Source organism: Cygnus olor, chromosome 10 (genome assembly GCF_009769625.2).
Source record: "Cygnus olor isolate bCygOlo1 chromosome 10, bCygOlo1.pri.v2, whole genome shotgun sequence".
NCBI lineage: Eukaryota > Metazoa > Chordata > Aves > Anseriformes > Anatidae > Cygnus > Cygnus olor.
In genome coordinates this window covers 15,149,663-15,175,789 of record NC_049178.1, presented here as the reverse complement: position 1 = coordinate 15,175,789, position 26,127 = coordinate 15,149,663, and the positions used below count along the sequence as shown (strand labels likewise).

At 46.1% G+C, this 26,127-nt stretch overlaps 2 protein-coding genes across 5 annotated transcripts in view; one reads left to right on the top strand and one right to left on the bottom strand.

Annotated features, from left to right (window-relative positions):
* The first annotated feature begins 10,824 nt into the window (after positions 1-10,824).
* On the top strand, positions 10,825-17,759 carry PSMD6 (proteasome 26S subunit, non-ATPase 6). The gene is made up of 8 exons (XM_040568307.1): positions 10,825-11,131; positions 12,168-12,373; positions 12,919-13,064; positions 14,128-14,347; positions 14,442-14,550; positions 15,688-15,856; positions 17,234-17,311; positions 17,457-17,759. The coding sequence occupies exons 1-8, from the start codon at positions 10,987-10,989 to the stop codon at positions 17,551-17,553; spliced, it is 1,170 nt and encodes a 389-aa protein (XP_040424241.1). The 5' UTR covers positions 10,825-10,986; the 3' UTR covers positions 17,554-17,759.
* Positions 17,760-21,470: 3,711 nt separating this feature from the next.
* ATXN7 (ataxin 7) overlaps positions 21,471-26,127 on the bottom strand; it is an 83,163-nt gene continuing 78,506 nt past the window's right edge. For all 4 annotated transcript variants that reach the window (XM_040568304.1, XM_040568305.1, XM_040568303.1 and 1 more), the window contains one exon: positions 21,471-25,716. In XM_040568304.1, the coding sequence (XP_040424238.1) occupies positions 25,699-25,716 (18 nt within the window). In that variant the 3' untranslated portion in view covers positions 21,471-25,698. The remainder of the gene's footprint in view (positions 25,717-26,127) is intronic.

Below are 26,127 nucleotides of genomic sequence, written 5' to 3'. Positions count from 1 at the left end.
TGCCTGCAAGCAGGGGCAGTCGGCATGCCTGTGGGGAGAGGATTGAGCATTTTGGGTGTGTAAAATGTATGGATATATGTCATCCCTGCCTGGCTGGCTTCAGCCTTCTCATCACTGCCACCACTCCAAGAGCAGCCTCCGCAGCCCTCTGTATTAAACTCAGCTGTTATTAATGCAGGGCGTTCTGCTGATGGCCAGATATCAATCAATATTATTGACTTCAGTAAATTTTGTGCCGAGCTTATAAAAATAATTTAATTTTGCCCAGACCAAAGGAAAAAACAACAGACACACACTGCATGAAAGCAATATTCCTAAGAATTCATTTTGGACAGACACCCGGATCTCAGAAATAGGACTTGAAGTGTTTGTGGGGAGGAATATGCTTAATTAGATTCATGTCTGAGAAGTCCCCAGCTGTTCTGCAGACAAACAGAAATATCTGAGATTTCTTCCAGCTCTGTGGAGACGCAGAGATTGGCTTCTCTCCCTGTTGCCCCAGCCTGAGAGATGTGCACGTATGATTATTACCCGGTGCTCTGGTTCAGACAATGCAAGATGCCACACAATCTCCGAGCACAGAGCAAATACTCCAGCATTTTGTTTCATGATTACTTCCACCCCGTTCGCTTCGGCTTCTAAAAAAGCCTTTTATTTTTTTTTTTCATGTGAAAGGCTTTCTGGAAGTTGGACATAACACGCGTTCATTGTGGAATGAAAATACCTCGTGTTCAGGATGGAAAAAAAAAAAAAGCCCTGGCTTTAAAGAGAGCTTTGTAAGCTTATTAAAAACAAGAGCGCTCACCATGCCTATCGCTCTGCCAAATGAAAAATTCCCTCTTCTCTTCTCAGGCTTGTGAGTGGCTCTGTGTACCCAAGACATCTCTTTGCAGCACATTCCCATCGTTAGCCTAGCCTGGAACAAAATGCCAGCTACCTTGCGATGCCAGGAGGGGACCGCAGAGCAGCCACACCTCGACCCCACCACCTGGGGGTAAGCCTGCCGCTGGCGAAGCCCTCTCAGCTCCCGGACCTTCGGACAAAGCCCCGTGCTGCAGGGAATCGTCATCCCCAAACCTCACGTCTGGGGCGAAGCCAAGACAAGCCCCGTGTGCCAAAGCCACGGCCAGCCGTAAACACCGCAGCTCGGCAGGAGAAGCGAGCCGTGACCACGCCGCCTGGATCCGTGTCCCTGGGGCACGGGGGCAGAGCCCAAACACAGAGGAAAGCCGCAGGTTGGGAGCTCCGGCCACGATTCCCAGGCTCATCCCATGCCTTGCTCCCTGCTGCTCTGTTTTTTTGGGGATCCAGCCCCAGGCAGCAAGAGCACGAGGGCAGGGGGCATGCAGCAAGCAGCAGCTCTCCGGGAAAACGCACCGCACGTCCCTGAACGCAGGGTGCATCCAGCCGTGAGCTCGGGGGCAGAAAGGGCATTCTGTCTACTAGAAATGAATACAAAAATGAGCCCCAAGGGGGCCATGAGGGACACAAGGGACACGGCTCAGTCTGGGCAGCTTCCCCTGAGCCCACTGCTGCTTCTGCCCAGCGCCGGCAGAGGTCACCTGCTGGGGATGGAGGAGCAAGCCAAGGCCCCAATCAACCCAGTATTGAAAACTAATTTCCCAAAAAGAAGCTGGAGGAGGACATGGCTTTGCAGGAGGAGGCGTGGACTTCTCTAACTAGCTGGGGACATGTGCCCAGGGTGGCTCACCCATCTATTGCTGAGACCTCCCTTTCCTCCTGCTTCGTCGTAGCCACATGGATTATCTAACTGCTCTCCCCTTCCCCCAGCACGTCATTTCCATTTATCTTACAGGCAATTACGACTGTTTAAAAAATGATCGTTTTGGCTTTTAAAACATTTTTTTTTTCTGAAGTGGTGTGTTTGTGCCTTAAAACACTGCTTCAAATATTGTGGCAGTCTGGGTGTTTTCTGTTTCAGTAATGAGCTGGTAATTGTAATTAGTTTGATCGTGGTGCAAACTCCAAATCTGCGCTGAATGCATTCCTTTGAATCCAGTTAAAAGGTGCTGTTTGAGCTGACAATCATTTTGACTGCAGTGTGCGCGAAAGACTCGAGTTTTCAACTTACGGGAAAGGCTCGGTTTACTGCCAGGCTGCGAACCCGTTTCCGAGCTCGCTGGCATCACCGAGAGCCAGAGCAAATATTTCTCTGGGCTCCCACTTCCACGTGGTGTGTTTTAGGTTACGCTGAAGTGGAGTCACGGGAAGAAGCTGGGGGCCAGAGGAGGTAAGCACGAAGGGAGGCAGTGCAGAGAAAAATGGAAGGAAACGGTCAGCTGAAGAAAAAACAACCTCAAGAGCAGAAATGGCCAGGGGGGTTCGCATATGGGCAAGCTGAGTAGGCCGTGCAGAAAGGCAGGAGGTGTTTGTACCAGGCTGAGCACACCTGCAATGTTGTGCTGCTGGGAATTCGAGTAGGGGCAGCGGGTTTCCTTCCGCCAGGAGAAGAGAATCCGTCCTAACAGCCCTTCCTCAGGTCAAGTGTCCTTCTCCAACCGGCAGAACACGCTGATTCCTTCAAGCAAGAGATGACTCTGCCTTCCAAATCACTTCCAAGGCAATGTGCTGAATGCAATATATATTATATCAGCCTGCTGCACCCATACAGCGCTGCTGGGACACACAGGAGATGTGAAAGTAAGGAACTCGGCTGGGCAGGCACCTCTGCAGACAGGTCTCTAGATGGGCACGAGCAAGGGCTGCTTTGCAAAACAGCAACCAAGGACAAGGCTGCCTCCAACTCCAAGGAGAATTGTCATGGAAACCACAAGTAAAGTGGCACAAAACACCGGAGAAGGTAGGTGGGAAAAAGATAGGTGAAAATAGCTGGAAAAAAAAAAATAAAAAAGACAGGAAAGTCTCCTTGCAAAGGTTCTAGACATTAAAAGTCTATTGAATAAATAGTAATTTTAGATGTTCTCAAAAATAGAGTCTAGAGGGAAAAAGGGAAGCAAAACAGAAAATTATGGGTCAGCCGTAAAGAAAATTCCAGGAGGGAAATGCTCTGAAAGGGAAAAGAAAAATGCGAGTAAGACTCCTGCAATGCTTATTACATACGCAGATATGTATATATATATACATACACACAGATAGATATATTCATACGTGTGTGTTTACATATATACAGCACAGTGTATATAGTTGTAGGTATAGTTATTTATGGTGTGTGTGGCTGTGTATATAAGTGCTACTGCACAAGTGGTTAGAAGGACGCCAGCAGAGAGCAACCGCTCGGTGCCCCAGGCTGAGGCAGGCAGGGTTTCTCGGAGCGCAGCCTGACTGCAGCCCAAGCCCAGGACAAGTGGACAGGCTGTTTGACAGTCAGGCCCCTGGCTAAATGGCATCTGACCAGGGATGGCCGTCACCAGAAGCACGACGGCCGTCACCAGAAGGACGCACAGATCGCATCCAAGCCACCAAATTCAGAGCGGCTTGGTGCCAGAGCTCTGAAATAAGCAGGGGAAGGCGTGAATCGGGGAGCTCGGCGTGTCCCCGGTGTGCTGTAAGCGGGGCTAGGACCTCCAGCTGATGAGGAGGTATTTTGCAATTAGCAGCAAGCGCTTGATGGCCACAAATTGGGACACCTTCGTCTCTGCTCGAGCGAACAGCAAGCTGCGTTTCCCCACGTGCCTTGCCTTTTGCTGGCAGGAACACCTCCCGGTGCCAGACGGACTCCGGGGCAGAAGCCCTCCTGCCGCAGCGTCCAAGCTTGCTCTTCGTGCCCTGATTGCCGCAGCTGCCAGCAGGCATGGGAACGTAATAAGGGGGCAGCTCTGGGTGCCAGCCCCAAAAGCAGAGCAGCAGGTACAGCCCCGGAGGGAGCCCCAGCGTGACGGGGACGGCACCGGAACCGGTGGCAGTGCAGGGTTCGGCGTGAATACGGAGGAAAACGGGCAAGATGGGGAGGTGCTGTCGTGCAGGTCACGCTAGGAAAACACTAAAGGCGATTTATGCTTTTAGAGAGGAAGGGATTAAATTATACCAGGGAAAAACGTTAACCTGGAAAATGTTAGAAGCAGCAGGCTGTGCTGCGCCACCCCTCGGCGCACGCTGCTGGCTGCGGGCCAGGACTATCCCGTTCCATTTTTTGTGCCGAATCGCAATAAACAGCGAATAAAGGGGGATAATGCTGAGGCAGAGATGGGTGTCCGTGCACTGGTAGCTGCCACACCGCACGTCTCAGAGGGTAAGGCGAAAAGAGGCTGATTCAGAGGGTGAGTATCTGGGAAGGGCTTGGGCATCGCGCCCTGCTCGTGTGAGTTACCGGGAGGATTTAGAAGTTGTAAATCACACCGTGTAAAATATAGCATCTGATACGCTAGGTGATAAACCCGAACCGCACGCTGAAAGGAGGCGACAGCAGGAGAGCCATCTCCTTTACCAGGCGAGGTGAATTGCCACCCCCAAGCGCAAAAAGCACGTGGGAAAAGGAAAGGTACAGAGAGCAAGAGATGGGGAGGGGGAAGTCGGGGATGAAAGGAAAATGGCAACGGAGAGAAAAATAACACCACCTAGCAGGCAGTGCCGTAGTTCAGCTGCAAAGCGTGAGTTAAGCAGGGGGACGGGCTGAACCCAGCCAGCCAGGGGCTTGCAGGGCACTTAGAGCTTGTTCCTGACGTACCACCACGGCAGAGGTTTCCTCACTTTGGGGTGGTTACAATACAGAGAGATGGCAAAAGGGACTAAAATGTCAACTTGCTGCTGAAGAAGATTAAACCCGAAACCAAAAGGTACCTACGTCGCTGCAGCACCGCAGCAATAATCCATCTATTTTTCACTAAACCCGACTTTTCTCTCGCAGCACTGCTGTGCGGGTGTAGCTCACTCCCAATCCCACCCTGGCACTCAGAGCACTCGGGGCAGGGAGCGAGAGCGGCTTCCTCGGCTAATCTGACATTCACAGCAGCGGGCATCCGGCAGGCGCCGCCAGGTACAGCAGCAGTCCTCAGCGATGGTCAGCGCCCAATTCCCACGCGGTTCAGAGAGGTATCTCGCCCTGTGAATCCAGCAGGATGCTCAGGCTGCATCCACTCCACCGCGGTGTTTATTTTAAAAGACAGCACTATGATACAACGCTGCAGTCGTGTTCGCATCAAAGGCTGCTTCCCTTGATTAATGGGCGTTTGACTGACTTGCTACGAGATCTAAATAGAAGTTACATGACACTCCTCAGCCGAGCGCTTTTCTTTGCGTGACGTGAAAATGACCTGTCATTATCAAGAGTGAAAAAGAAAACGAGGCTGCCCGCTTGAAAAGAAGCTGTGCAAAAGACCTGGCAAAGCACGTCAATATTTGTAATTACGGTGTCAGCTGCCGCTCTGTGCGCACTCACCAATGAAGGCTGGTTTCTCGCAGGCCGGACACCCCTCTGCCCAGTTTGTCCCCATCCCCACCACTGCAACGCTCCCAGCTCTCCTTTCTACGTGCCTCATGGCTGCCCACATTTCCCTTCCCTGCCACGGCTGCACAAAATTAGCCTGGGCTGCACAGAAGGCATTGGCGCTGGGGCGGAGATGCAGGCGTTGCAGGGCAGGGCAGCACGGGTTAACCCGAACCCCTGTGCCTTTCCTGGCCTGGGTCAGTCCTACCTGGCCTGCACCTAAATCCGAGCAATCGTGCATCGCTGAGGTCTCCTGGCAGCTGACAAACCTGGTTCAAGTTGACCCAGGTTTAAAATCCATTAGAGAGCAGAAGCGCAGGCTGACGGGCAGACAGTATGATTGCACGCGACCATTACCTTGAGAAAAAGGAGCTTAAAAAATCTACGGAGGACAAAAGTCACTAATGCACCACACACAAAAAAAGGCTCACAAGACTGAGCTAAGGAAGAAAACAGAGTAACTCCCAAGAGAGCAGAAAGACTGAAAGATTTTTAAATTCTTGCTCTCCATTTCAAATTTCCCCAGGTCTACCTACAACGCCAACCATTCAACAACCTGAGGACTTGAATGAGCTTTTTGCTACCAGCACATGCAAACCCCAATGAACTCCAGACAGATGGTTTATTTAAAGATCGTGTACGTACCGTAATCAATATCCAGATTACAGCAGGGCTGCTGCAAGGAAAAAGATGTAATTGTAGACGTGAAAACCCTGCAGTTTGGACAGAGACCGGGCAAGAGTAATCACAGCACTTCGTAAAGTTGTAGAAATGCAGTGAAAGAGCTGAAGTGTGTGTAATTACCAGGGAGAGGCATTGTAGCAAAGCAGATAAAGTTAATTATACAGTAAAGGAGCATTTACAGTTGACGTGGCAGTAATCATAGTCAACAGAGAAGTGCCCAGCAGAAGGAACCGCATACAATAAAAGCAATCATTTGGTGAAAGTGTACAGCACAAATTACCTAAAAAACAAAGGCAGACACAGGCACACAGCTGGAGACCACAGACCTTAATGAAGATTTGTGGATTTCTGCAAACAGTAGGATATCTTAAAAAGCAGCAGACCTTATCCCACACCCCACAAAACTCTGACATCAGTCTGTGGGAGGTATCGATCTCGGTGCTTCACGTGGGCAGGCGAGGGCCAGAGCCATCACCCGGCTGTGAAAATATTCCCATCATTTCTCAATAGCAGCGCTGGTTATACCCCAGGTGCTGCTGCTGTATATGAAACAAGTGCACCAGTAGGTTGCTCCAAAACACCAATTTTCTGAAAGTAAATCTGCATTTAGGAGAAAAGATGCAGTCAGTGGACCTCATTTTGAAATTCAGGCTCACGGTCTGCCGTTTCGGACAGTTAGCAAGCAGCCACACAACACCAACATCCACCTGACTGCATGAAAAGCCACAATATCTGAAATACAAGGCAGCCTTCAAGGTTCAAGTGTAAACCATTTGCACGTGCATTTGTTATGTGCCTGTGCAGATGTCAGTTCAGTGGTGCTGTGCTTGATGGTGGGATAAATGCAGGGCAGGAGCCTGGATCATGACAAGAGTCCAAAAATCTGCACGGCAAATCGGGACCATGCTCTGGGCAGGAGGACGCCCTGCCTCCCGTCACCCTTTTCACCCAGGAACTTTCTCCTCCTGTCTGCTTTCCCGGCAACAAATAAAAGTGTTTTCTCACCTATTAAATAGGAGTTCCCCAGCAGATTTCTGGAGCAGCCGCATCCAACAGCTTCAGCGCCCTGCCAGCCCCTGCGCCCAGGGCTGCTGCAGGTGATGGAGCGAAGGAAGAGCCCCCCAGCCACCCACCTGCCCTGCGATGTCTCACGGCCATTAGATGCCAACAGCTTCCCACATCTCTGACTAATGATGCGGGTTGGTTTTGTCCTCCCGGGGTACTAACTTCCCCCTAAACCGGCTGTTTGCTGGAACCCCCCGATTTAATTCTGCAAAAGGCTTCGTGTGTGGATTAAGGGAAATATTGCCCTTCAAAGCACCCCTGGTGCGCTAACAGGGAAGGATCTCCTGATTTGAAAATATCCAGATAAATAAATAAAGGGCACCAATTAAAGTGAAACGGGTACCCAGCTGACGAGATGAAAAAGCCTGAGGATCACAGCGTGGCTTCAAGCAAGGTAAGAAGGTGTAATTGGCACTACGGAGGTGAGCCTGCAGCTTACGGTGGGATGGTGTGCGCACAGAGCTCCTCGCTGCAGCACGAAACACTGCAGCCCGCTCACGGGACCCTTCACTCCTTTTGCACGTGGAAAGCAAAGACATTTGGTGACATTTGGGCTCAGCCATGGCTGGTGAAAGAGGAGAGTGGCAGGGGAGCTGACTAGGGGGCAAGTGAGCTGGGGTGGGCAGCTTGGTGTCTGTGGGGGTGCTCGCTGCTCCCAGCGCTCCCTTGATATGCAAAACCCCTGGGAGGACTGCGCCCACGTTTTGGATACCACAGAGAGATCCCTCGTGCATCCCGCCAGTGGGGCTGAGTATCCAAAAAGCAGTTTTATGCACAGTACGGTGGGATTTGCACTGCTCCTGGGAGCTCGGGGCCGTGGTCCTGACCTGCGGACAGTGGTGGCTGACCTGACAGCACAGAAGCGCTGCCTGATGCTCAGACGAGACCTCTTGTGTCCCAGGTTGTGCCCGATGCATGGCACAGATGTGGAAATACATGCACTTCCCAGACTTCAGCCAAGCCCTGCTGTCTCTGTTGGCCATCACCGGGCTGCCCTCAGCACCACCGCACCTTGCTGGGAGGGAAGCAGTCAGCTGAGGTCCATTTGGTAAAGAAAACACCTCCCGTATTTATTTATTTGGATCCTTTTAAATGCTGTAAGGCCACATGAGAATTACAGTCACCACGGGGCCTTATTTCCTCATAGAGGTATTTGAGACCCAAATATCCTCTCTCAATTTCCTTCCATGTTTAGCAGTGAATGTCACATGCGTGCAGCCGGCTCCCTTACTCCCAGTTATTGCTTAAATATACATAAATATGCAAAGTGTAGGCAAATATTTACAGATGAGAAGTGTCGGCTTTTTTAATTAACTAGTGTTTCATACAGTTACAAAACAAAACATGACATTTCAGCAGTAACTAAGCCCAAGAAAATTAAAAATCGACTCCCTTACTTTCATCTTGCTCCTAACAACTGACACTGGGGCCAAGTAAAAGGTGGCAAATCCAGAAATGGGAGAATGAAAAGCTTCTTCATGCGGCACAATAACGAAACCTTGGCTCTCCCCTCCACAATGCATCACGGATGCCAAAATGCAGCAGGATTAGAAGGATGAGGGGATTTGGGCAGACAGTATGAGTGACCAGAGCTACAGTAGTTATGCACAGTCTTTAAAAAAAGACTGATCTTTATTAGGAACTAAATTTTTGTGACCAAACCCCAGCTTGATGTCTCTCATGAGCAACACCCACTGGGTGAGCAGAGTGCCTGGGTGCTCAGGACTCGTCAGAGAGAACCAGCCGGCCTTTTCTTCCTAACCACGGCACACTAGCAATATGTGGCAGGCCACAGCTCCAGAGCACGTCATCCTGAGACATATCTGGGGACAAGATTCCAACAGGAAAATATGCAGGAGGCCTAAAAGTGTCTGTCCTAAACAAACAAACAAAAAAGCAATCAACTAATTAATAGGTTTCTGAGCAAAGGCAAAGGCCACCAGGCAAATATCATCAGCATTACTGCAATGTACAGCTCTTTGTAAAGCATCAAAGCAATTCCTGATGGCACAATCAATACAAAAGAGATTGCAAGTCAAAAAAGAAACAGGAAAAAAAGAAAGGGCTGCTCCTCAAGAACAAAGGAACTGCCCAACTCCAAACACTTGTTCTTTTTTTTTTCATTGTAAAACGCTGTAAAAGTGCAAGCCAGCAATTTAAATGAAAAACAAACAAACAAACAAAAAGATCAGAGTCAACATAACAAATATTAGCACGTATCAAAAATGCAGGAGACAACAGTGTCTGCTGGCAAACTTCTAAATAATTCACGACCGACGTAAAGAAACCAATCTTGGGAATAAGCTGTGCTAAAACAGTGGAGGAAACAATTTCTCCCATGACCTAGAAGAGAAACCCAACTCCAAAATATGAAAGGCACTGTGTTTAAAGCTCAACTCCAGCCACGTCGTTGTCCTGTTAGGGATGACAGAGACAAAAAGGCAAGGGAAAATGAGGGCTGATGCTCTCCTTGCTTTAAAGGATGAGAAAGGGCCTTGATTTAGGGCAGCAAGCGGAGCTGAACCGTACCATCTCCACAAAGAGGAACTGATGGGGACGTGCGGTGCTGCCGCCGCACGCCTCATCTATGAAATCCAGCGGGAATGGTTTGCAGCAGCCCTGCAGGACCGTGGTGTGGGGAAAGAGCACGAGGCTGGGAAAGATAAAAACCAAAATGTTTAACACAGAGATGGAGAAATGCTAAAAACGCTAAATGAGAAGTACATGGGAGTGTGGTGAAGAAGCCAGGAGTCACAGTCCCGCACAGCATGTGATGGCATCAAAACACGGGTTTTTAATAGCCCTTTTTGTCTGCCTTCTGGCTTTTTGAGCCACAAGTATGCTCTTGGGAAACATAGTCAAGTTTGTTTCCGCCACAATGAAGGCTACAAGCTGATTTATTTATCTATTTATTTTTCCCACCGCAGAAGCTGAGATCCCCTGGAAGCACTTTTCCCCTGCGTTGTTCTTGAAGCACCAAATATCTGAGAACTGAGGTATTCTGGAGCGGACCACTGAATCACGGAATCATTAGGGTTGGAAAAGACCTCCCAGATCACCTGGTCCAACCCTAACCAGTGTCACCACTAACCCACGTCCCCAGGCACCACGTCCAACCTTCCCTTGAGGCCCCCAGGGACCCCCCAGGAACCCCACCACCTCCCTGCACAACCCGTCCCAACGCCCGACCACTCTTTCTGACATGAAACGCCTCCGAATTTCCAACCCTGGCCCAACGTGAGGCATGAGGGCACACTTTGGGGGATCAGAGGGGACCGAACCCCACTGCGCGCGGCTCGGCTCCCCTCACAGCGCAGCGCGAGCGCACCACCTCGCAACCACGGGCAGTTTTTTTCGATTTATTTTTATTTATTTTTATTTATTTTTATTATTTTTATTTATTTTTATTATTTCCCCATTCCACGTGCCAGGAGCTGAGGGGATGGGGTGCAGGAGGCCGGCTGAGGCGGCTGCAGGGGCTCCGGGCCCTGTCCCAAGGCCACCCCCCCCCCCCTCTCCCCGCGCAGCCCCCTCAGGCCGCGTGCCCGCGCGCCCCCTGCAGCCCGCGCCGTGCCCGCGCACCGCTCCCCCCTCCCCTCTCTCCCCCCTCCCCTCCCCTCCCCACACCGCGCACGCGCGCTGCGCACCCCTCCCCTCCCTGCCCTCCCGCAGCCCTCCGCGCGGGCAGGGGGCGCTGCGGGCCGGGGCGGAGGGGCCGGAAGCGGAAGCGGGGCGCCGCTTCCGGCCGTCGCGGCTGAGTCACTGAGGCCGCGCCGCCGCCGCCGCCGCCGTCGCAGCCTCAGCAAGGCCCCGCCGCCGCCGCCGCCGCCGCCATGCCGCTGGAGAACCTGGAGGAGGAGGGGCTGCCCAAGAACCCCGACCTGCGCATCGCCCAGCTCCGCTTCCTGCTCAGCCTCCGGCCCCGGGCGCCGGACCCCGCCGCGCGGGACGAGCTGATGGCGGCCGTGCGGCTGCACGGTGCGTGAGGGCCTGGGCCGGCGGGGAGCGGCCGGAGGGGCGGTGTGACGGCCTGCGGGCGGGCTGAGGGCCTGTGGGTCGGTCTGGCGGGCTGTCGGCTGGTCTGTCGGCCTGACGGACGGTCTGGCGGTCTGTCTGACGGTCTGTCCGACAGCCTCCCGGTCTGCCTGACGGCCTCCCCGTCTGTCTGGCAGCCCGTCGGTCTTTCTGACGGCCTCCCGGTCTGTCTGCTGGTCTGTGGGTCGGTCTGCTGGTCTGTCTGACGGCCTCCCGGTCTGTTTGATGGCCTGAGGGTCGGTCTGACGGCCTGCCCGTCTGTCTGATGGTCTATCTGACGGTCTGTGGGTCTGTCCGACGGCCTGCTGGTCTATGTGACAGCCTCCCGGTCTGTCCGACGGCCTGTTGGTCTGTCTGACAAACTACCTGACAGCCTGCCCCTCTGTCTGACAGTCTCTGGGTCTGTCGGTCTGTCTGCCGGTCGGTGAGCCAGCCATGGGGTGGATGTGTCTATCTGGTAGCAAGAGGTGACCGGGGAGATCCCCGGGGCAGCCCTGGGGCTCTGTCTGTCTATCTGTGTGCCCACAGCCCGCCTGGAGACCACCACCAGCAGCCCCTCGACACGGGCAGCCTGACAGCAGCAGGGAGGATTGGGGTGCTGGCAAGATAAGGGTCCAGGGGGGTTGGAGGCATCAGTGCGGCGCCCGTCCCTGGCTATCGGCGCTCTCAGCGGGGTGCTGGTGGTATAAGAGGCAGGAGCTGTGCCTGGGGTGTGCTGGGGGTCGAATAAATGGTAAGGGAAGTGCCGAGTGGGAGAGGTGTAAAAAGAGCCGTGCTAGGAGGGATTGGGAAATCAAGCAGGAGAGGCAAGGCCCGCTGAAGCATCTCAGTAGCGTGCAGCTGGCTGTGTGGACTTGCCAGGTACCTGGCCGCAGAAAGAGCCTAGCTGGCATTGGTGAGCCCTTGGGGTGTCCGTCAGTGCCCTGCTCTACGAACGCGCCCCTGTTGGCGGTAACAAACCTTCTGGCTTTTCTTTCAGACATGGCTCCGTACTACGAAGCGCTCTGCAAGTCTCTTGAGTGGCAGGTAGACACGGAGCTGCTGAACAAAATGAAGAAGGCTAACGAGGAAGAGTTGAAACGTCTCGATAACGAATTAGAGGATGCTGAAAAGATCCTGGGGGAGAGCGAAATCCGAGATGCCATGATGGCCAAAGCTGAGTACCTGTGCAGGATCGGGGACAAGGTTGGTTCCTGGCGTAGGCTTTTGGGCTTCACGTCTAAAATGCTGCACTGCAATCCCCTTCACTGCGCGGGTTCTGGTGAGGGCTCTTCACAGAGGGGAAGCTGGCTGACCAGCAGCGTGGTTGCTCCGTGGGTGGGAGATGGAGGGGGGGGCGTTATTGAAACGTAAATTATCTAGTAACAAACAAGCAGGCTATTAAAACATTTTCTCTTGAAAAGAGAGAAATTTATTTTGCGTTTGTAGATTTTATTTTTCATCTACCTTGTGTCTTTAGGCTTTCCTAAGGTAGTTACACAGTGCAACGTAGTTTCAAATTACAGTCTTGATCGCCCTAGTCCTTAGAGTTAAAAAAAGCCATTCCTCGTACATTTTTTAACTTCCGGTTTAAACTTTGATTCTTTAAGATTATTCAGAATATGCAGCGTTAGAATTCTGTGTGAAGCTGACAGGACTGTCCATGGAAGACAGTGCGTGTGCATTTGACAGATGTTCTGCAAATATTCTAGCTGCCTTTAAAGCTCTTGTAACGGAAAATGCTTTGCTAGGAGGGAGCTCTGACTGCGTTCCGCAAGACTTACGACAAAACGGTGGCGCTGGGACATCGCCTGGATATCGTGTTCTATCTCCTAAGGATTGGCTTGTTTTACATGGACAACGACCTCATCACGCGGAACATTGAAAAGGCAAAAAGGTGTGGTTTGGGCTGGGGGACTGTTCAGAGAAACTGTAGCGATAGAAATGGAAGGTAAACACCTTGCTGTCACGGAATGACAACGGCTGGTTGTCGGACAGATTCGCAGAATAATGGCTGGTGTTGCCTTGTACTACGGAGCTTCCTAGTCCACGGGCTTTTATGAAGGGGAAGAGGAAAAAAAAAAGGGTTGATGTTTTTGTTTCAGTTATTTTCTAGCAGCGGACTTGGTTTGAAGCTGTGCCCCCCCCCCCCCCCCCCCCGCTGCCCCGTTCTGTAGCTGTTAGCAAAGAACTTTGGGTGCGATTGCCCCGCACAACAAAGCGCGGTGCAGGAATGCCAGCTGAGCTCAGCCAGCGTCTCCTCTGGGAGCGAGAGCCCAGTGTCAGCACGGCGTGCCTTGGCGCAGCTCTCCTTCCCCCCTTTCCGCTGCTAGCTTGTCCCTCTGCGCTCTCAGCATTTCATGTTTCACTGGTTCCTGTAGCAAGCCGCAGCTTCCAGTCTGTGCTGGTGCCTTGGGAGGTGATGTCCGAGGTTCTTACCCGTTGCAGTGCTCCTTGGGCGTTGATTTTTCTCGTGCGCTGCCTTCTGAGCGGCTTTTGTCTTGGCCTGTGCTCTTGCTTCTGGCCACATCGATTTTATGTTAATGAGATTCCTGAAAGGTTGGCCGTTTCGGTGGTCTGGCTGTTCGACTTTTTTCTGTGCTGCTAGTGGGACGGCTTTGATTTTAGCAGCAAAAGCAGCGGAAGCATGGTGCCGTGCTTGAGGTTGACAGTAATATTTATGTGTGCACCTCAACAGGCTGTTGTCGGAAGTTTAGCAGCTATAAACTTTTTAAAGTCGAGACGTGCATTGCGCAAAAGCGGCTGGCTTCTCCTGCCCCAGGGAAGTGTCGTTGCTGCCCCCGGCAGATGTATGAAGTATAGACTCTTTCAGCAAGTTGTGACATGAAATAAATTATTCTTGCTCAAATCGCACAGTCAGCTGACTCACCGTACTTGTTTCATATCACTTATTCCATAATACGTTTGCATAAGTAATTTTTTTCTTTTTCTCTTTTAAGTCTAATAGAAGAAGGCGGAGACTGGGATAGGAGAAATCGTCTAAAAGTGTACCAGGGTCTGTACTGTGTAGCTATTCGAGATTTCAAACAGGCAGCGGAGCTCTTCCTCGACACAGTTTCAACGTTTACGTCCTATGAACTTATGGATTACAAAACGTTTGTAACATACACTGTCTACGTCAGCATGATTGCATTAGACAGGCCTGACCTTAGGGAAAAGGTAAGCGTGGGTTCAAACAAACCCAGCCTTTCTTTCTATCTCCATGCTGAAAGTAATAATATTTAAACGTGGGGTTTTTTTGGTTTGCTTTCAGGTTATTAAAGGAGCAGAGATTCTGGAAGTGTTACATAGTTTGCCTGCTGTACGACAGTATCTCTTTTCCCTTTACGAATGCAGTTATGCAGCCTTTTTCCAGTCACTAGGTGAGTTGTTTCTTACAACAGTATTTCGGGTGCTACAGTTGCTTGTTTCAGATCATTCACAACTTTTGTGGAGTAGCTACAGTCTAGAACTAGAGCTTCTTTACGCAGAAAACAAAAGGTCTTTCTTTTAAGCAGTGACCTGAAATTTGTTGCTCTCTGATTTAAAAAAAAAAATAAATCTTCACATACAGTGAGCCTTACGAAAGGTCACCTCTGATTATTTTCAAATTGTTTTCCACCCAGCTGTGGAGCACCATCTTACATGAAGAACCAGGCCAAATGGGAAAGTTTTGAAAGTTTTATCTTTGAACTAAATTACAGGCCTTATGAAGATGCTGAAATCTCAGACTGTAAAAGAAATTACACGGGAAGTTTTCATTGGTGCTGTTACCACTGCTGCTACCAGGCTTTCTGGTCCGGTTTGTGTGTAAAAGGGTGACGCTTAAGAAAACCTTTTCAGAAAACTTTCTCCGTTCTTGGCAGTTCTTTTATTTAGAATAGAAGAAAATCAGACATTTAGAAAGAGCAAAAAAGAACCCTTCCTTTTGTGGAAGACGAGGCCTGATGAGATTAAAATGAAGGCCAGTGTTTTTCTATTGCTGGTCTTGCCACAAGCTGAGAACTAAGTGTCAGCAGGAGAAAAAGTCGTAGTTCCTGGAAATCCGTGTGAGTAACTTACTTGTTGTAACCAGACGGTTAATTTTATTTCATTACCTGGCCTTGGGTAAGAACGTTTCTTCAGGTAGATACACACCAACACCTGCTTGCATCTCAGCACCACGTTACGCCAACGTGGCTGCAGGTTTCAGCCCTCACTTTGAGCGAGGTGATTCCCCCTGCAGTACACGGGAGAGAGTTGCTGACATCCTAGAAGTATTCTGTGCTGACAAATTAGCTTTGCCACAATATAGTTTGCATCTTACTACTGCTTCTGGTTGTAGAACTAATACAGTTTTACAAATCTATTTATGCATAGCGTAGAATACTTTTCATACCCAGGAATATGCAAGAATGCAGTGTTGTTTTGATCACACAGATTATTTATTAACCAGTGTTGTATATATTGAATTTGCCTAAGTGATATTTTACGTTTCTTACAGATTAGAAATTCATTTTTTTTCTTTTTCCTCCTTTCAGCTATTGTAGAGCAAGAGATGAAGAAAGATTGGCTGTTTGCACCTCACTATCGATACTACGTACGGGAAATGAGAATCCATGCATACAGCCAGCTCCTCGAGTCTTACCGGTCATTGACATTAGGATACATGGCGGAAGCATTTGGAGTCAGCGTAGAATTCATAGATCAGTAAGTTGTTTAGCTTTTTAAGTTTATAAAGATCTCACTTTACACATTTTAATTATTTATAATGATCTCATGAATAAAAATCTTTGTTTTACTTTGTAAACCTGCCAAGTTAAATTTAGCCAAGCTCTTCCTTCCATAGAAACATAAGTGAATCTTGTTTCAGTAAAGAAAATAGTTTGAGAGCAGTCTCTCGTGACAACTGTTCCAGTACTTCTTTCATTCTGAGGGCCATCTGAGAAACTAGTCTCTTACTAGTAACTTTGTTCTTTATACTGGTATTTCTGTGGACCTTCATAAGCCATGAAACTTAGTATTTTAGAAGACGACTTAGTTCACAGATACGCCAAAGTAAATATTTCAGCTTTAAGGATCGACGCATTTTATCTGCCCTACACGTCTCCTCCATTTAGTTTTGCTTGCTTTCTGGTACATGAACAGGATGTGATGTTTTTCACTTAAATCAGATATACGTTGCAGTCTCGGTTTCCAATTCCTTTTCTAGTATAAAAAAAGGAAAGTCAGATTTAGATCAGATGAGAACTAATGTGAAGTGCGTTAGTTTATATGAGAACTATTGTGAGGTGAGAAATTGACTTTTACCTTGATTATGTATGTGAAATGCTTTGTTTCAAATGCTTTCACAGGAATCATTCTTCTTTCATAAAGAAATTTCAGATTTTCTAACATAGAAAAGTGTTACAGAAATATGAGTACTGCTTGAAATACTCAGAAATGAATTAATAGGTGTTTCAAGAGAAACCAAATACCATTCAATTCAGAGGTAAATGTTTAAGTCATACTAGCTCTTCTGCTTCTCGTTAATTTAGTATTAGTTGTAACTTGTCTTACTGTATATCCCAGAAATTTTGTTTGTTTGTTGACATCAGCAATGTCCTGTGAGCCACCAGTTCATTAAGAAAAAAAAAAAAGAGACAGCATATTTAGAACTACCAGAAAATAAGAAACCTTTATTAAGGGACTTTTAAAATGAATTGACTGGCACGACGATACTTACAGGATAAATTCTGAATGTGTGTATTATGTGACTGCTGCCTTTGAATTTGAGCAGTAATTAAAGCTAAGCTAAACAACAAGTCTCACTTTAACTCAAGAGTGAGAGTTTGGCCTGAGAAGAAAATATTAAGACGTTTTGCATTCAGCTTGCTGTAGTGATTGTTCTTGTTTCATGTCCAAGCACTAATAAGATCAGGGTGTGTAAGATACCTTATGAAAATACATAGAGGTTGCTGCTTCAGAAATATTGTGGTGACGGTGTTGTTTTGTCCGCAGGCTATCAATGTGAGCAGGTTCTGTGCTGCTAGGCCTGCAGGTCCTTGGTGAAGTATCATTTAACCAACTTTTTTTCTCTTTTCTTAGGGAGCTTTCAAGATTTATTGCAGCTGGGCGATTACACTGCAAAATAGACAAAGTAAATGAGATTGTAGAAACTAACAGGTACGTTATCAATTCCTAGAAATCGTATTTCACACCCCAGCTGAATTCTGTAAATTTCGATCACACTTACTACGTAAATGTAAGTTTCTTGGTGTAAAACATGGTCTCAATTCTAAGCACCTTTTTATTCTCAATTTTTTTTTAGGCCTGATAGCAAGAATTGGCAGTACCAAGAAACCATCAAGAAAGGAGATTTGCTGCTAAACAGAGTTCAGAAACTTTCCAGAGTAATTAATATGTAATTTTTGTAATGCAAGGGAATGCAAAATGTAGATGTTTAAAACATTTTGGAAGTATCCTATAAATATATTGTATAACTTGGTATACTGTAGGTTAAAAAAATACTAGCAGGAGAGGTAGTGTTTTTACTTTCCACTTCATTATGTAAGCCATGTTCTGTTTTGGTGTATGGATCCCAGTTCATTTATTAAATGTATGATACAATTGATCTCTTGGAATATATTTTGTTCCTTTACTTGCCTGCCTATGCAGTGTTCAATATTTAACAGCAAAGCAAGGTCAAGATCCGAACAGAAAGAACTAATGGTTCTAAAACGGTGGTGTTTTTAAGACTTCTGTATTTGAATCAAAAATGAAAAGAAACAGGTGCATAATATTATATAGCCAAAATGTTAGTTGAGTTTGTATGTTATCCAGATAGTGTGAATTCTTGTTATAAGATTACAGTGTAAGGAAAAGGAATAAGGATGCAAATGACCCGTAGAGCACTAATACAACCATGAAAACCCTAAAGACTATAATTTTGGGAACACCTAGAACTATAACAGCCTCTCCCTTACTGTGGCATTTTAGCTGTTGAAAAGAAAGCCAGCCCATTAGCAAAGCATTACCTTTGAAATCACTTCCTCTTAGATTTGCAGCTGTCACAAGATACTACTGCAGGTTAAGGCAATTGATCAAATACTGTGGAGGGTTATGGTTTCATTCTTGACAGGTGCTAAGGAATAAATATCGTTTTGCCTTTTTTGTCTGCCTCCAATAAATTCTAGCAAGGCTCTTAGTGTTATCTAGAAAAATGCTAATAGCATTAGAGAATTTTTAAAGACCCCCCCCCCCCCCCCCTTTGGAAAGATTTTGACTTCGCTCAGTCATTTTATGAGCTGAGCCTAGTCCTGTGAAGGAGGATCTGGGAGGAACCCGCAGGGCTTCTTAACAAAACGTTTTAGGCAAGAGCTGGCAGGAAATAGTCACAGCAATTTTACCTGAAGAATTTTAAGGCTCTTGGCAGCAGTTTGGCCTCTCAGCCACACCAAATAATGGACGGTCATGGAGAAAGGCAACACCTCCTGGAGTCCACAGCTGGATACACAGCAAGAACAGCTACTTACATTGCTCTCCTGAAAGAAGGAAAGAGTGATCATCTGCTACATAGTCTTTTTTTTTCAAAAAGAGTAGGACTGCTGAGGGGTCCAGGGTGGTCAGGTCCTGAGATGATCAAGTGAGAGCCATGATCAAGAGCATAACATTCTCTATCCTAACATTTTTAACTGCCTACTTCAATTTCCGTGTCACTCAGAAGTGACAGGATTTCTGCTTCCTTTAAAACCTGAAGTAACTTTTCTTTCCTTGTCCAATGATCTTGTCACTTTTTCCTTTATTCCTATATCAATTTCAATTTATTTAATTCTGATCGTATCTCTCTGACACACCCATTCATGCCTCAGCCCTGACGCTTTACTGGGGATTTATAGGCCACGTGCAAAAGTTGTACATTCTGTCTTGTAATTTCATCCCGTGCAGCTCCCTGAACTAACGCCATTCTCCAATTTCCCTCGGGAAGGCTGACTTAACGCTAGCACTGCAGCAGCCAGACCCAGAGATTGATTCCAAGCTGCAGCCCCCCCCCCGATGCTTTCTGCCTTGCTCTGCAATACACGCACTGTTGTTAAGCCGCAGGAACACAGGTAGAGGGGGAAGGAGGTGGGGGTATTACAGATTGCGTGGGTAAAGCTCTTCTACAGAACAGGTGAAATCTATTTTGCGTGCAAACATCCTTCGGCTCACCTGTCTCTGCTGGCCTATCAAAGACTCCACTTGTCTTCTCACTGGAGACTGGGCTCCAGAGTTTGAGCTGTGGGTCTTGCAGCCGACAGACAAATCACTCGCTTTTGAAAAAAATAAGTAAATTACCTGTTGTGGCCGGGAAGGGCTGCGGATGGATGGACGCTTCCAGCACTGTTGGAGAGCTGCTAAACCAAAGCAACAGCGTGCTGGCCTTGCTCATGCTCAGGAAAGACTTTACATGGATTTGGCGACAGATGTCAACTACAGCCATTTCTCGCTGGCTCGGACACAGCCTGTTGACTGCGTGTCTCAGGCCAGTTTTCATCCTTCGCAATAAAGTTTGACTCCAGGTTAAACAACTTCAGAAAAGGTTTTTGAGAGTCCCCTGAAGTTCGGTGGGCCAGAAAAAAAAGAAACAAACAAACAAAACAAGCACACGCTGCTTCTCTGCGACAAAGATCCCATGCTGCTTGTTAGGAACGAATCCAATCGCTAATGCAGCACTCAGCCAAAGCACTGAGAAAAGCATTCAGTCAAATTAAGAGTCCCATGGTGGATCACACAAGCCACGTGTGTTTGATTATTTGTTGCAGCAGAACATGATAATAATGACCCAACAGAAATTTGCATTTAAATAAAGCCAATTGCAGGCTCTTGTATCGGTTGGCTCAGTAGCTGGCAGACGTGGCAGGAGCGTACGGAGGCAGCGGGGGCCGGTGTGGTCGCTGCTGGCCTCGCCGTGCCTAGCAGAGGCTGCAGCCAGCTCCGTGCTCCTGCAGAGCTACCTAAACTACGTACGTGCACTCAAAAGCATGCACAGAGACCCTCTGACATCTGGATTTGCATAACACGCATGGACTGTTGGGCTCCAACTTCCACACCACCAAAAAACTCTTCGTGAATATAAGCTGCGATTTTCCTCATGCAGTCAGTGCACCCTGGAACTCGGTTATACGGGATAAACGCAAACGTTTTCCTCTTAGAACAGCTTGGGTTGGAAGGGCCCTTAAAGATACCTAATTCCAACCCCCCTGCCGTGGGCAGGGACACCTCCCACACACAATCAGACCTCACCTTTCCTCCCTCTTCACCTTGCAGTACCAGGGGATACAGAATCCTATTTCAAACGCAGTTAAATGCAGAGTTAATCCTGCAATTCTGAACCAGATGCAGATGGCTCAGTTAGGGACTTGCCTGAATTTGATGACAACCAAGGAGCACGAGCTCCGCTGCATGAACTCACGTCTCCTGCATGCTTCACGCTGTAGTCACTTGGTGAGCCCAGCACGACAACTTCAGCGCCAATAGTTTATAGGACGGAGCAGAAGTTAGGAATTACTACTAGGAAAAAAAATATATATATATTTGCAGGAGGGTGAAAAAAAAAAATAAAATCAACCAACACAAAAGGTAATGTAAATAGAGAAATATTAAAAGTACTCATAATAAAAGGACAAAGCTGAACCTGCTTGCTGCCTGACCCCCATTTATAGCTTGCAGCATTTATCCCAAATACTAAAGAAAACATTTAGCATTAAAAAAGAAAAGAAGAAAAAGGCAAAACCCCACAAACAAAAACCCCATTGCCTTGGCTGCACGTCCTACCCCCCCTAACAGGCGTTTTACCGGTTTTGCAGACTGTTCTCTGAAGTCATCCACCGCATGCAATCGTCCTGAGTCACATGCAGAGAAAAGCCTGCAAGAGCATTTAACCTGCTGAATTCACACACTGGACGTCTGAACTGTGAAAGAATGGAAGATGCTTTTTCTGAAAACAAAACAATAACAAAAACCCACAACCCTCCAACGTACTGCATTTGGCGTTGTAAAAGCTGTTTCTCGTTATTCTGTTTAGCAAACCAAAAAGCAGGAGCCTTCAGCGACAACTTGCAGAGGAAAATACCGCGGCGTTACTCCCGGCACCTCTCAAAACCCAGATGCCACAAAACCTTGCAGGACGTCAGGCTCAGATTCCAGCAGGCTGACTCCTGGGGCAGCTCATGCAGCGCTGAGGCAAAAGGACAGAATTTGACCAGTTCCAATTCTCCGAAATTAGTTCACATAGGCACCGACACAGATAATGTTTTCCTTTAATGGTGAATGATTTCATAACGAAGCAGAAACATATAATGTATTCCATGCAACCAACCTCATTTATTGAAAAGTCCTAATTTTATTGCCTTGTTTAGTAACATGTTTGTTCAACAAACTAATCTTTTTCATGAAGCAAAGCACAACTTTTTTCTTATAAATAGTATAAATTATTTTATTTACAGAAACTTGTTACAAAACAAATAGACTATATATTTTTCTTTTAAATATCCAAAGTAATTTTTTCTATCCCATGACATTTGTTCATGTACTATACAGCAGCCAACACAGAGTTCAGCTGATCAGATGCTCTTGATTATGTATACAAATTATCAAACTATTCACACATTTTACACAGGAGATTGCTTTTAGAACCAGGCTCAACACAGAGCAAGATGCTTTCAAGGCCTACATTCACATTGACATTATGTAGTGCTCATTTCAAAATTATCTTTAAAACGTAAAATATCTTGCACAAAATGTAAAAATGATTATTTTCTGCTGAACAGTGAAACATTAAGAATCTTTCCAAGCCCAATTCCCTCCTCCAGGACAGAATGAGTGAAAGATGAGAGATTCCTTGGCAAGAGAACTCTTACAGGAAGACAACTGCCTTAGAAATGTCATTAGGAAATCACATATTTTATTTTTAAAAGGTTTTCCGAGGTACTTACTTCGTTTTTGTATTGTTGTCCTGGAATATGAAGTATTCTGAACATTTTCTAACTTATTTCGTTTACATTTCTCTCTCCCCTCCCTGCCCAGAACGGGACATTTTAATAAACTGCTGGTTAAAACCACGTTTCAAACCCTTGGCATTATTTCAAACACGCGTTATCAATGGGATTGTTCCGACACAAGGTATTCTAATTAAAACATTGTACAAAAGTTACCAGCATCGTCTGCTTCCTTTTGTCAACCCATCTTATTTGTTTTAGAAAATATATTTATAAACGTGGATGCGTATATATATGCACGCACATATACATACACACGCACATATATAATATATAGGTGGAAAAAGCAAGCTCCAAAATTTCAACTGAACATTCAAGTCTTTGAAGGAGAAGCTGTCTAAACAGTCCAAGCTTAAAACTAGTTAGATCAGGCACTTTCAGTTTTTCCGTTAGTTTTAAACCACGTGAGACCCACACGAACGCGCACGCACGCACACGAGCACTACAAAAAGAGAAGCAGTGTGTCACTTAGCTAAACGGAGTCTTCTGGGAATCAGGCAACCTCTAAGCAACGCCGCAGCCACCCTGCGGCCGCAGGCCCTGCAGGCAGGCTCCGCGGGCTGCTGCCGCCGCCTGGATCCGGCTGCAGGACCTGGGCGAGAGCTCCCGAGACGCGAGAAGGGACACAGCTTTCACAAAACAGAGGCACCCCTCCCCGTTGCGAAAGTAGGCATGGTATACTATTGGCTTGGCAGTGAACCACTTCAAATTATAAAAAGGTATTTGCTTTTTTTTTTTTTTCCTCCTTTTTTTTTTTAATTAATTAATAAATAAATACTAGATGATCTCAATTGTACCAAAACTGGATATAAGAAAAAAAGACCTGTGCAAAAATACATATTTAAATATGTACAATCAATTAACAAAATATGTCTTCTGAAATAGGGATACTTCAATATTTATAATAGAACAAGAAATTCCAAAATAAAGATACAAAAGTATGTCTTTTTTTTCTTGTATAATTCTTTGTTCATCATTGCAGCAATTTTTTAGGTTAAGAAAACTGCAGGAGTCATAACGAGAAGTTGGAAAGACTATAAAAACTGTATCTCTTAAATTAATACCAAAATCTGTCTAGAAACAACCCAGCCACTGCGAATTCAATTTTGCAAGGAAAATTAATTTCAGCTTCCTTAGTTATTTACAGTAAGAACTACGTGACAATAAAAGCTTCAGGAACAACGTTCTGCTTGTAACCAAGATCTAAAACATAATATTTGAGCAGGTCTGTGCTCAAGGGCAGGCAGAATTTACGATGTTCTAATTCTCAACTCCCAATGGCTTCGAACTACACAATGCAGGTGTCTGTGGAGGCTGGCTCCACATGAGCACAGCGCTCAGGAATTAGCTCTTTAAAAGGTCTGCGTGCTATTGAACGGGCACGAATTTGCCATTATGCTTTCAGATCAACAGAACCTTCAAAAAGAGGAGAGTTTGGTCACCAACTCCCCGGCGCTCCTTCTCGCCAAGTTGTCGTTTCCTCTACATTTACATCGATCGAGTCCAATTGCACTTGTGACTGAGACTGTCCTGAAGTGAAATTTTTGCCCCAGTGACTTCATCAGAACACGGATTTCACTCCAAACGGGCAGGATTTAATAAATATCCATTTCTTTTTGTGGCATGTTACTTTGGCTCCTTTTCTGTTAAACCAATCACAGCTCCAACAATCCTTTCAACAGGGCATCTTACTAATTATGAGTCTTTTTGTTCCTGAAAATATCTTTGTTGGTTTTTTGATTAAAGTTTGCATAATAAGAGTCTATACACATTGCTTTCTAAATGTCATCTTTCCTATCAATTCAAAAGCTAAAGTGTCTGCATAGAGGCTTCTTGTTTTGCTGTATAGCAAGGATTTTGTAGCAAGTTCAGGTGAAACTGAAAGCATCGGTAGGTAAACAGCTAAGCAACTGCTACTCTTAGTGGCTTTGGATTCCCTGATGTACTATTTGCCACCAGAAACGGGGGAAGGCTGGGCTACGGGAACTTTTGGACAGGCTCAGATTGTCTGTTCTCAGCGACAGCTGGTGCCCCTTTAAGGCAGAAAAATATCTTCTTGGTCAGTAATTTGTTTTCCTTTGCTTTGCCCCTTAATAAAAGTTTAGTCAGTTTCGAGACTTTACCTGATGTTTAAAAACTTAACAAAAACATCCAGACGAACCAAATCCTATTACAATAAGCCCTTTAGCGGAATTCACTTCGGAGGTGTTTTGAAGCAAGACAAAATACTTCGTAAAAATTGACTGGACTATATAAAACTGTGTAAAGCCCCCTTTATTCGTAAAACCTCGGGAGGTGTGAGATGACTGGGATGCATACAGCTGCACTTTACGTGGAACTCGGCTGTCAGATTGGCAAATACTCCAGAATTTTGAGAAACCCTCATTGAGTGGTTGAAAGCACAACACGTTAATGATTTAGTTATACAAACAAGGCATAAAATATCTGACTTTTATTTTACTTTTTTTTTAAAAATATTTAAATACTTTAAATACTTAGTTTTAAAAGGGCTTTTTAATTTTTTTTGATTTTTTTATTTTATTTTTTATACAGGCTGGAAGGCAAATCCAGCCTAATTTAACCAATACAGTTGTTATTTTTTAAAATAACAAAGGCTTATGGTATACAGTATAGGTCAGGAAATATGTTCTTTGGGCATATAGTTTTAGAGGTTATTTGCCTTTGTTTGATATTTTTGGATTTTTTTTTTAAAAACAATTAACTTTAATTTTCTTCTGCAATCAAATTTTACTCAAAAGAATAGAAAATAATATTTGTATCACACAAGTACAACTTTTTATACTTGTTTTATGAGCAACGGCCTCAAACAAGTTTTTTGATTTTTTTTGTTGTTGTTGTTTTAAAAGTTTTTTTTTTTTTTTAATATATTTTTTATTTTTAACTCCTGATAGCTTCTTATCCCAAATTACTTGCAAAAGGCTGGGCAAAACACAGACTATTTTTTGAATTGTGCTATTTTTATATTCCATTAAAGGAACATTGCTATAAAAACACTAAAGCCATATTCCCTTCTTGAGGGCTTCTTTCCATTGTGCCTCAGACGTTTTTTTTTTTCCCCCTTGTTGCGGGGTCCTCTCTGTTGACAGTGTCTGTCTGGTAGCTATCACCTATAAAAGACACCATCAGTATAAAAATAAGTCCACAGTAATGTTTATTTGCCCCCCAGAAAACATTCTTTTGCCCAGCCAATCTATGTCAAATAGTGGCAAGATGATGTACTCCTGTAAGGAAAATCTCACAGATTTGTAGCAAACTAGTCCAGACCACCGTTAACACTGATAAGAGCAATTGTGTGGCTGAACTTCATCCAGTGTCCATTTCTAGTATATTCACTGCTACAGACATGGCTTCAGGGAAATTCCTTGTTTGAGTGACAGTCCAGTAGATTTCCACACCTGAGGACCATGGGAAGCTGGGAAAACTCAAGGCATCTTGGAGTCCAGAATTCCAGATGGAGGTTTTGCTTGTAGTGAAAAGTGTCCAGTTCTTTTCTCACCATGGTGTGATCAGCTGTCAGGGACGCGCCTTTGGCTTTTAAGCAAATAAATGGAAGAGAAGGATGAGTGAGCCAAGCTGTTACAGCAGATGCCCTTCAAAGACATTTTCTGGACAATGAGAGCATATTTTGGGGAGGATCAGCAGGCATAATCTGACACACCACTCACATGAGGTTAGCTTGTCTGAAACTTCACAATTCTCAAGCTGGGGTTTTTCAAGTTATAATAGCTTTAGAAATTATTTCCTTCCTTCATTCAAATTATATTTTTCCTTTATTTCTATTGCACAGTTGAAGCAGTGACTATCAGGTAAGCCCAAAACCAAGGTTTGTTTAGTCACATGAATGCTTTTTTTTTTTTTTTTTGGTTTGTTTTAGAAAACACAAGTGGTGAAAATCTTCCTTTATGGCTGAAACTGAAAATTCAGAAACTATTCTGAAAAAGT